Source organism: Chaetomium globosum, genomic scaffold (assembly GCF_000143365.1).
Source record: "Chaetomium globosum CBS 148.51 scaffold_2 genomic scaffold, whole genome shotgun sequence".
Classification (NCBI taxonomy): domain Eukaryota; kingdom Fungi; phylum Ascomycota; class Sordariomycetes; order Sordariales; family Chaetomiaceae; genus Chaetomium; species Chaetomium globosum.
Window position 1 is genome coordinate 3,805,643 of NT_165977.1, and position 11,055 is coordinate 3,816,697.

The 11,055-nt window shown below is 55.6% G+C and overlaps 3 protein-coding genes and 1 non-coding gene across 4 annotated transcripts in view; 2 read left to right on the forward strand and 2 right to left on the reverse strand.

Moving 5' to 3' along the window:
- CHGG_03310 (uncharacterized protein) overlaps positions 1-915 on the reverse strand; it is a gene marked incomplete at both ends in the record, with an annotated part of 1,493 nt that extends 578 nt beyond the window's left edge. Inside the window, 2 exons of the mRNA XM_001229825.1 lie at positions 46-650; positions 780-915. Coding sequence (XP_001229826.1) covers positions 46-650; positions 780-915 — 741 coding nt within the window. The remainder of the gene's footprint in view (positions 1-45; positions 651-779) is intronic.
- Positions 916-1,659: 744 nt separating this feature from the next.
- On the reverse strand, positions 1,660-1,744 carry CHGG_11265. The gene has a single exon. It is a non-coding gene; the product is annotated as a tRNA-Gln (tRNA).
- Positions 1,745-2,144: 400 nt separating this feature from the next.
- CHGG_03311 (uncharacterized protein) lies at positions 2,145-3,328 on the forward strand (the record flags this gene model as incomplete). The annotated part of the gene is made up of 3 exons (XM_001229826.1): positions 2,145-2,232; positions 2,738-2,922; positions 3,047-3,328. The coding sequence occupies 3 exons, from the start codon at positions 2,145-2,147 to the stop codon at positions 3,326-3,328; spliced, it is 555 nt and encodes a 184-aa protein (XP_001229827.1).
- Positions 3,329-4,261: 933 nt separating this feature from the next.
- Positions 4,262-11,055, forward strand: part of CHGG_03312 (uncharacterized protein) — a gene marked incomplete at both ends in the record, with an annotated part of 11,121 nt that continues 4,327 nt past the window's right edge. Inside the window, 5 exons of the mRNA XM_001229827.1 lie at positions 4,262-5,285; positions 5,638-6,112; positions 6,306-9,171; positions 9,602-10,195; positions 10,546-10,998. Coding sequence (XP_001229828.1) covers positions 4,262-5,285; positions 5,638-6,112; positions 6,306-9,171; positions 9,602-10,195; positions 10,546-10,998 — 5,412 coding nt within the window. The remainder of the gene's footprint in view (positions 5,286-5,637; positions 6,113-6,305; positions 9,172-9,601; positions 10,196-10,545; positions 10,999-11,055) is intronic.

An 11,055-nucleotide genomic window follows, 5' to 3' on the forward strand; every position in this document is an offset into this window, starting at 1 on the left:
CCCCTTCCCACTATCCCGCCTCCCGATGCTGAGACTGGCCCCCACCCAACTGTGTCCGCAGCCCCGCCTCCTCTGGCACATGCGTCGCCGCCGTGCTCGCGCGCGATTTCCTCGAGGGGGCGCGGGCCCGGGCCGTCGAGCTTGACTGCGGAGGTGGCGGGGAGCGTCTGCTGGGTCTGAGGGCTGGGGTTGGTGTTCCTTTGTGGTGCGTGTTTCGTCGTGGGGTTGGGAGGTGGAGGTGGTAGTGGCTGCGGTGCCGGGGATGTTGGGGGGGGTGTCGGTGGTGGTGGTGGTGGTGTTAGTATTAGTGGTGGTGGGGGTGCGGGCTGTGGATGCGGAGAGGTCCTCGGGGGGAGGGCTCGTGTCGTTCTGGGCTTTGGTCGAGTCGTCGCGCATGCCGATGGCCGAGGGGGTGGAGCCGGCGGGGCCGGAGGGGTTGGCGGGCTGGCTGGTGCTAGCTTCCTCTGTGGTTTGGGAGGGGGTGTCCTTGGCCTCGACGAAGCGCGGTTTGGTGGCGGCTTCGGGCTCGGGCTCGGGCTTGGGCATGGCCTCGGGGACGGTTCTGCCGGTGGTTCGGGTTGCGGTTGTCGGCTCGTTTGGGGTCTCGGTGTCTTTCTTCCCGGAGGATGCAAGGGCTGCTTCGTTGGGTTCTTTTTAGGGGTTAGTTAGTGAGGTCCTCGGTTGCTCAGTCCGAGTGACGGGACTTCAGGGGTTTCATTCACTCTGTGAGACTAGTAAGTATGTGCCATGTAGTTGGATGAGCTGGTGACCAAACGTACCACCAATGTTACCGGCATCGTATGGCTCTCCGGCAGCTACATTGCCAAGCTTGCCTGACACGGGCTCTTCATGAGACTGTTCCTCGCCCCAAATGGCCTTGGAGGCGGCGTGTGTGACCTTATTGAAGGTATCCATGATGGTGTTCGCAGGAGATCTGAGGTGTTTACTTTTTGTTTATTCGCGGGGTATGCAAGGTTTCTTGGAGTATAGAATCGAGTAAATGATAACTGAATTTGGTATGCGTACATCAAAGCCTTTATGCTTTCTGAATCCATCCCTCCCGGGCTACCTCATTTCTTCAACATGATCTCCAACCCCAGGGAAAAGTGACGTATGGACCCCCAAAGACCGGGTTATCTCCCACCAACTCGTGTACCCTGCCTCGCCCGAGACCCTTGCCAGCCATTCACCATTCAAGCCATTGAATTGGATCCGAGATCGAAGGTGTGGCCCAGTCTGGACAACCCTCAGCTGAAAGGTGAAAAGGTGAAAAAGAAGCGGGACGGCATGACGTTAGTGGGGATCGCGGGGTGGCCTATGTGACGTCACGCTTGGCGATCCTTTTTTTTCTTTGCGGGGAAGAAGCGCCACCCATGCGAGCTTCCGAATTCCCCAAGCTCCTGACTAAAAAGCTTGTGTCCCTTGCCCTGCCCGAATTTAGCACGTGTCTAGCGATCCGGTTCCCGTCAGGGTTGAAACTTGGCAATAGTCCGTCACTCCCATGTCAAACAAAGGCTGTGGTGTCGGTTTGTCAGTTCAGGTTGGGACAACGGCTTGGAAGAGGAGGTTGAGAAAGACAGGACGAACCCCACACAACCAAAAAAAGGAGTGGGCGGCCAATTCCCCACCTAAGCCAAACGTAAAAATAATGCAAAAGAAAGGTCGTGCCCGGAATCGAACCGGGGTTGCCGGAATGTTCTGAAGTGATCAGAATCCGGAGTGATAACCGCTACACTACACAACCGTTGTTTGACCAACAGCTCATTGCTGAGCAAGTGGCTGCAGCCACGTGCTTATAAAGGCAGCCACAACAGCTAGCACAACCCTGAACACAAGAGGGACCGTGCCCGCTGCGCGCGGGCCCGCCAAAGGAAGCCTGGAACGCGCCGGCGCAGTTAGCCTACGGCCGTAATCCTGTCCGGAGGACAATATTATGCTCAAACTTTTGGAAATTACTATGGGAAAGTGATAAGTTAATTGCGGGTCTTAGCCTGCCTTATCGTCCATCGGGGATTGGTCAAAGTTTTGGGACCTGGGTCCGTGCCTCATCACCTTGCGCGTTCAATTGATTTCTCGCGAACGAAGTGTTTGTCGATTGTCGCGAAACACTTTTACTTCCGCTATGGGCGGGGTTGACAGTTATCATGGACAACAGCGCCGCACCGGTGGCGCGCAAGATGTGTCGTGGATGCCGCACCGAAAAAGACATCGGCCAGTTTCATGACCTTCGCGGTAATGGGAAGGTTGTTATACAGTGTTTAGAATGCCGGAACAAACGGAAGCTTCAAGTAAACCCTGTCCTGACTTCGTTTCTTTGCCTTACCTAAACCGTCGCAGCATACCATAGTTATCCCGAGCCAGCATTGCATCATTGCAGGTAATCGGCCGGGAAAGCTCTGCGCCTGCTCCAATACCTGCACTACGACCTCTCGTGCCCGCACCTCGCCAGAACCTCACGCACGGCGTCCTTGCTAGCATGTTTCCCAAAGGCGGCCGAGTTGCAACAGATACTCCAGATATGGCGACTGCTCGGGCCAGCGCCTGACGAAGAGGGTTTGGAAGGTGACGCGGATGCTTTGCAGCACACACCACCACAGCTTCCCCGCCGCGGACGCCCTCCCAAGCGCCGTTCCCCTCCGTCTGCGTCTTTGCCCCGGTCTCGCGGACGCCGTTATGGACGCCCTCGACTAGAACGCAATCCTGTCGGTCGCCCACGCAACCAACCCCCCCCCTGAAGAGAATCCTCCACGTAAATTCGACGAACCCGGCCCCCGATTCACAGGCGACGACCAGGAGACGCCACTGTTAGCCGAAGACATGGCGACGAAAAGAGAGTTCGACGAAGCGCTTGCCGCAGAGAAGATGCAGCGATGCCTGCGTTGCAAGGAGCGTTGGTTCGACATCAAACTCATGGCGGACGGCGTTTGCAACCGCGGTTGTTCCCATCCTCCGAGTGCGGCAGGACTTCATGGTCGGCGCCAACTCATGTTCAAGAGAGCAGTTCCCGCTGTTGGTCAGCTATGCGATCACTGTCCACAAGTCACAGGGCATCACCCTGGACAAAGTCTGCGATATCTCTGCGCCAGAGTTTGCTTCTGGCCTCTCCTACGTGGCCGTTTCCCGAGTAAAGACACTTGGCGGGCTGATGTTTGAGCGGCCCTTCGACCGCAGCAGGGTCTATCGCGAGACACCATCACGAGCCATGGGGTTGAAGTTATTGGATCACGCTACTAGGCGACTGCAGGCGTTAGATGCTGTGGCGGGGGTGGATCCTTCAGAGGAGTTAAGTGGGTTTATAAGCAGCGACGAGGAGAGTGTAGAGGCATGAGTACTTAGAATATAATAGAAATGATTGGTATAAGTGTGATGAGAAGGTCAAGTGGATGGAGTTGTTGGCCGACGGACAGATATTGGCGCTTCGTCTCTCCCGTATTCAACCCTAACCCGGATTGTCCTCCGGAGAGGGACAGGAAAATTGCCAGGAGCGGGAGAGAGGAAGGAAGCGCCCCGTAGCGTAGCGAAGGGCCGCGCGACTGACGAACGAAGCGACGCCAGCAATTTTATAGCATAGCAGTGCTCTAGGGCTGACTGGTAGTTCGGTCGCCTGGCGTTTTGCGCTCTTTGGGGCAACCGTCGAGGCAGAATAGTTAATATGAGGTGACGACGTGGGATTTTGAGCACAGATTGGCGACGAGAATGGGTTTCTACTTGCAACGCCCACAGAGCCAGCTGGTACAAAGCAGAGCTGAAATCTGCAAAAAAAGAGCTAACAACTCAGTTAACGTACTGAACGAAATTAATCCCGAACAAGAAAGAGATATCTTGCGCTGGCTAGCGTAAATGAGGTAACCTTTTCACGTTATTTCCAACAGATGGGTGCCGCAAAAGGCAGTTTCTTGGCATTGATCACTTCCAATCATGCCATCCGTCGGGCTAGAGGGTGCTGTATACAAGCGCCCACAGCATCAGGGCCCCCAATGTGGGTGTGTGTAATTGGCGTGTGTAATTGGCGTGTGTAATTGGTGAGAGCCTGTTGTTGCGGCCTGATCCCGCCCGGCCTGATCCTTTTCAGCTTGCTCTCGTTTTTCTATGGCAACTGTTGTACAAGGCTGCGCTCCCCAGTGTGATAAAACAATATGTCGGTCACGTCGCCTCTCTCTCCTCGGGTGACTCAATTCCAGCTTCCGTCAATGTAGGCCAACCGTATAATCCTAACATTCTGCTCGTCAATCTGACGGTCTCGTCCGCTTTCATCCGCACCATGACATCCCACAACCCTCTCGACAGCCCCGACTCCTATGGGGTCGCCTGGATCGCTGCTCTTCCCATCGAGCGGGCCGCTGCAGAAGCGATGCTCGACGAGGAACACGCGCCCCCAACTGGCTTTGTTAGACACCAAACCGACGCAAACGTTTATACATGGGGCCGTGTGGGAGAGCACAACATCGTCATCGCCTCTCTTGCCGCTGGAGTCTATGGAACCACCTCGGCTGCGACCACGGCCTCGAGTCTGCTTGCCTCTCTGCCATCCATCCGTGTTGGTCTTTTGGTCGGCATAGGCGGCGGCATCGCCCGACCAGACGAGGACTGCGATATCCGGCTCGGCGACATTGTCGTGAGCCAGCCCGACGGGACCACAGGCGGCGTCTGCCAGTATGACTTGATCAAGGCCAAATCTGGTGACAGGCGTGAGCGCAAAGGCTTCCTGAGGCCACCTCCGACCGTCCTCCTTAATGCGCTTACCAGAATCCAGGCCGATCACGAGCGGAAGGACTCCAAGATTCCCTGCTTCCTTCAACAGATGCTGGAAAAGAATCCGAAGATGGGCAAGACATCCAAGCAAAGTCCTGGCTATATTTACCAAGGCATCGACAATGACCGCCTCTTCAAAACTTCAAGTAGCCACGTCGCGGGGCCGGACTGTCGGGGCTGCCACGCGGCTGGTGAGGTTCAACGCGATCCTCGAGACACCACCGACCCCGATGTCCACTATGGGACCATCGCATCCGGCAACTCACTTGTCAAAGATGCGGCTACGCGTGATCGGATTGTTGCCGACGTCGGCGAGGATTGCATCTGTTTTGAGATGGAAGCAGCCGGCCTCATGAACCACTTTCCCTGTCTTGTGATCCGAGGGATCTGTGACTACGCCGATTCCCACAAGAACGATCGATGGCAACGCTACGCCTCGGCCACCGCCGCCGCGTATGCCAAGGAGCTCCTGACGTATGTGCCGGTCGCGGAGGTTCACGAGACCAAGAGAGCACTGGAAGTGCTTCGTATGGGTTAGTTCTTATTTCGTTCACTAGGGCTAGACTAGTAAACACACGGGACTCAATAATATTTCAACCTGGAATACGCCCTGATTGCGAGTAGTTCAACAACAGATCGATGGCGTGCAGCAGACGACAGTTGCAACGAAAGCTGCGACTGATTCCATCAGGTCTGACCTTCATACTGATAAGATTAAGCGATGGCTTTGTCCCCCGGATCCGTCTACAAATGCCAACCACGCGAGTGATCTCCGCCATGAGGGGACAGGCGTGTGGCTCCTAGATAACCCGGTCTTCCAGGAGTGGCACTCGGGTTTGCGTCGACATTTATGGCTGAATGGGCTCGCGGGATTTGGAAAAACAGTTCTCAGTGCGACTGTGCTGGATCGTCTCAAGAAGGGAAACGACCGTCTCATCCTCAGCTTCTTCTTTGACTTTAGCGACACGACAAAGCAGACCTTGGATGGCATGCTGCGGTCGCTCGCTTTCCAACTGTACCAAGGGGGGGCTGGTTCTGCAGGTCCTCTAGACACCTCCTTCCAAGCACACCAGAATGGAAGCGACCAACCGGCTACGAAGACGCTCGAGGACGTTGTATACAAGATGCTTGCAGTTCAGAAGAAATGTTCTGTTGTTCTAGACGCCTTGGACGAGTCGACAACAGGAGATGAACTTCTCCTGTGGATGAAGGACGTGGTGTCCAGGTCAGAGTTGGGCGGTGTCCAGCTGATATGTACCAGTCGGCCTGAGGCCAAGTTCTTGCGCTACATCCCCTCGTTGATCGATGAAGAGAACTGCTTGGCACTCGACAAGGAGTCCATCGACATCGATATCCGATCGTACGTCGCTGCACAACTTCTACAACGACGTGAGTTTCAGGACAAGCACTTGTCCCAGGATCTCCTCGAGAGGATTCGGAGGAAGGTCGGCGACGGGGCCCGGGGGATGTGAGATATTACTGCTTCGATCGATATGCGGACGGTTCGCTGACGCTCTGCTCAGGTTCAGGTGGGCGTTCTGTCAATTGGACAGCCTGGCTCGATGTCCTCATGAGGTGGCTATTGAGGAAGCTCTCGCATCTTTGCCGCGGAACCTGGAAGAAACATACCGACGCATGATTCAAAACATACCGGCGGACCGTCAAAGAGACGCGATACGGCTCTTGCAGTTTCTGGTGCACTCGAAGCGACCTCTCAAGCTGGCCGAGGCTAAAGAAGTAATCGCAACACAGATCGAACACAAGCCACGGTTTGACGTCAAACGTCGACCGTTTCACGAGACCTACGTTTTAGGCTACTGTCCCGGCTTAGTGACAGTCGTCCACGTCACGGATGAGGAGCTCCACTCCGACAAGGAGCTACATCTTGCCCACTTTTCCGTCAAAGAGTACCTTCTCAAAGACAACCAGTTCGACATCCCGACCGCCAGCATTTCCATCACGAAGACATGCTTGACGTATCTTACAGATATCAACGGTAGCTTCAAGAAGATCAAGCGGGATTTTCCGATGGCAACATATGCTGCAAAACTTTGGACGGACCACGCTGCGTTGGCTCAGGCTTCGGAAGATATAGTTCAAGCGACAGTCAGGTTCCTAGAAAAGGAAGCAACGTTCCAACGGTGGGCTCGACTATGCCAGGGTGATGGGCCTTGGGACGATGGCTCAGGTCCCCCACAAGCTTCCAGGCTCTATTATGCTTGTTTCTTTGGACTCGTGGCGTCTGCACGGGATCTTATCAGCAATGGAGCGGAGGTCAACGCGCAGGGCGGCGAATACGGTAACGCTCTCCAAGCCGCCTCATCGAGAGGCCATCAAGAGATTGTCAAACTGCTCTTGGATAAGGGAGCAGACGTCAACGCGCAGGGCGGCCGATATAGCAACGCTCTCTATGCCGCCTCATTGAAAGACCATCAAGAGATTGTCAAACTGCTGTTGGACAAGGGAGCAGACGTCAACGCGCAGGGCGGCGAATACGGCAACGCTCTCCAAGCCGCCTCATGGGAAGGCCATCAAAAGATTGTCAAACTGCTCTTGGATAAGGGAGCAGACGTCAACGCGCAGGGCGGCCGATATAGCAACGCTCTCTATGCCGCCTCATCGAGAGGCTGTCAAGAGATTGTCAAACTGCTCTTGGATAAGGGAGCAGACGTCAACGCGCAGGGCCGCCCATATGGCAACGCTCTCCAGACCGCCTCATGGGAAGGCCATCAAGAGATTGTCAAACTGCTCTTGGATAAGGGAGCAGACGTCAACGCGCAGGGCGGCCGATATAGCAACGCTCTCTATGCCGCCTCATTGAAAGACCATCAAGAGATTGTCAAACTGCTGTTGGACAAGGGAGCAGACGTCAACGCGCAGGATGGCAGGTATCGCAACGCTCTCTATGCCGCCTCATTGAGAGGCTATCAAGAGATTGTCAAACTGCTGTTGGACAAGGGAGCAGACGTCAACGCGCAGGGCGGCTACCGCGGCAACGCTCTCCAAGCCGCCTCATCGAGAGGCCATCAAGAGATTGTCAAACTGCTCTTGGACAAGGGAGCAGACGTCAACGCGCAGGGCAACCCCAACGGCAATGCTCTCCTGGCCGCCTCATGGGAAGGCCATCAAGAGATTGTCAAACTGCTCTTGGACAAGGGAGCAGACGTCAACGCGCAGGGCGGCTACCACGGCAACGCTCTCCAGGCCGCCTCATCGAGAGGCCATCAAGAGATTGTCAAACTGCTCTTGGACAAGGGAGCAGACGTCAACGCGCAGGGCGGCTACCACGGCAACGCTCTCCAGGCCGCCTCATGGGAAGGCCATCAAGAGATTGTCAAACTGCTCTTGGACAAGGGAGCAGACGTCAACGCGCAGGGCGGCTACCACGGCAACGCTCTCCAGGCCGCCTCATGGGAAGGCCATCAAGAGATTGTCAAACTGCTGTTGGACAAGGGAGCAGACGTCAACGCGCAGGGCGGCGAATACGGCAACGCTCTCCAAGCCGCCTCATCGAGAGGCCATCAAGAGATTGTCAAACTGCTCTTGGACAAGGGAGCAGACGTCAACGCGCAGGGCGGCTACCACGGCAACGCTCTCCAGGCCGCCTTATCCGAAGGCCATCAAGAGATCGCTATACTTCTCTTGGACAAGGGAGCGGACGACAACGCGCAGGGCGGCAGGTATGGCAACGCTCTCTATGCCGCCTCATCGAGAGGCCATAAAGAGGTCGTCATACTGCTCTTGGACAAGGGAGCGGACGTCAACGCGCAGGGCGGCTACCGCGGCAACGCTCTCTATGCCGCCTCATCGAGAGGCCATAAAGAGGTCGTCATACTGCTCTTGGACAAGGGAGCGGACGTCAACGCGCAGGGCGGCTACCGCGGCAACGCTCTCCAGGCCGCCTCATGGGAAGGCCATCAAGAGATTGTCAAACTGCTCTTGGACAAGGGAGCAGACGTCAACGCGCAGGGCGGCCAATATAGCAACGCTCTCCAAGCCGCCTCATCGAGATGCCATCAAGAGATTGTCAAACTGCTCTTGGACAAGGGAGCGGACGTCAACGCGCAGGGCGGCAGGTACGGCAACGCTCTCCAGGCCGCCTCAGAGGGAGGCAATAAAGAGGTCGTCACACTGCTCTTGGACAAGGGAGCAGACGTCAACGCGCAGGGCGGCGAACACGGCAACGCTCTCCAAGCCGCCTCAGAGGGAGGCAATAAAGAGGTCGTCACACTGCTCTTGGACAAAGGAGCGGACGTCAACGCGCAGGGCGGCATATACGGCAACGCTCTCCAGGCCGCCTTATTCGAAGGCCATCAAGAGATCGCTATACTTCTCTTGGACAAGGGAGCGGACGTCAACGCGCAGGGCGGCATATACAGCAACGCTCTCCAGGCCGCCTCATTGACAGGCCATAAAGAGGTCGTTAAACTGCTTGAGAAAAGGGGCGCTATTACATTGTCTTTGGAGTGCTCCAGCTCTGGAATCCAGGCAACCTAGCGAAGAAGCCTCGTTGTATGGTTCCTGAACCGGTCGATCAAATGACTAGTCGGGAGTAGAAGCTCGTTGCGATGCGTGTTGAGTTCTAGATTCTCAGTTAACTACCTGGGTGGAAATGGGGAAATCTGCAGAACAGCCACAATCTTTTGTCGATACCTGTCGTGCAAGAAGCCCTCGTCATCAAAATCGGAATCAGTTTGTACGCGGGCTAAACCGGAAACTTCAGTATGAGAAGCATCTACTGGCCGTGTTCGTAGGAGATCCAAAGCTGAGGTCAATGGGAGTAGGTTCACATTATGCTTAAAGTCGCTGTGGATAGCGAGCTTGGTCTCAGCTAACTATCGCATTTCAGCCACACATAAAACTCTCGGTGGAGGACGATGACGGTATCGGGGAGAGCGTCGGGGGTATTAATCCACAGGACCATTACGAAGCTTTCTTGGATGTCCTTTCAACGGTTCAAGGCAGCGAGATCAGGGATATGACAGCGACCTCGGCCCTGAGGCGCTTGGACGAAGAGGCGAGGGCAGTTGACCCAAGCCAGGATGACAACAATGCTGCCCAGCGTGGTCGCCATTTCTATACCATGTTACAGGACCTCCAAGACTCGCCTTTCCGCGGCATGGGACTGCCCAGTCGGGAGGAGATCGACGCGGTATTGAAGGTCCAGAAGAAAGAGGACAGCAGCGTCACGGCGAAGATCCAGGGCAGGCAAACGAATCTGTCTTCTGCGCATGCCGGCGAGCCACACGGGAGCCCACGGTTGCCCGTTCACGGATGCGAAAGATCTCCAGAAGGGGTCGGCCCCGGACAGATGCAGCTCGAACTTGGCCGTTATGCAACGTACGTCGATGTAGCCCTGGGGCTCACAAGGCACTGGACCCTGAACAAGCTCCGGTCGTTAACAGTCTTACTACCCGCGGCGTTTAACCTTTACTCATTCCTCGTACGTTCCTCCAGGCATACGTTCCTCCCAGGCATACCATGGCTTTTCTCACTTAAGGAACCTTCCGGAAGTACTCGTTCCTCGTACGTTCCTCCCAGGCACTGTAGAGATTTCTAACACTGCTACATAGTCGGTTTGTGACGGCGCCTGCCGTCGGAGTGCACGTGGCAGCTCTTCCAGCTTCTCCTCCTTTCTCCGCATCTTACGATTAGCAGAACTGAGTCGGCACTTGCAGTGCCCCTGTGCCTCGCCTTGATTCCACTTGTCTCTCACACCGTTGTTCTACTTCCTTTTTTTTTTTTTTTATTTAGAAAAAAAAAGATATTAAATGTTACTATATGAAAATAAAGAAGGTAAATGATGGGGAAACGAATCGGCGGCCAAAATCCTCAGAACCAGTGTTGATTAAAAGCCCTTGCAAAACGCTATCTAACCACATCACCTGCACCGGGGCGCGATCCGCAGCGCGGCTGCAGCAGGTGTGGAAAGAGAGGCAATCGCGGGCGCGCAGCCACCCTGAAAATCTCTTCCGCCAACGCACATACCAACAAGCTACCCGGTCCACCCATAGTTGCCTGGACAACCACGCCACCGCGAACCCTCGACACCACCACCAGTCGGTGCCCAACACCCTAACAAAGATAGTGCCGACCCGCATAAACAAGGAGATCCTAGTCAAAGGCAGAGGAATGCCAGCCGATCTCGCCAAACGCACCCCACAAGAAACCATCCAGGCCGTCAACCGGGTGTCTATCAAGAAGGGAGCAGTTGCAGCCCGAAGGCTCCCCAGCGGCGACACGATCGTCACATTCCAGAGCGCGGGGGCAAGAGACTGGCACTCGACAAACACCGACTGGATC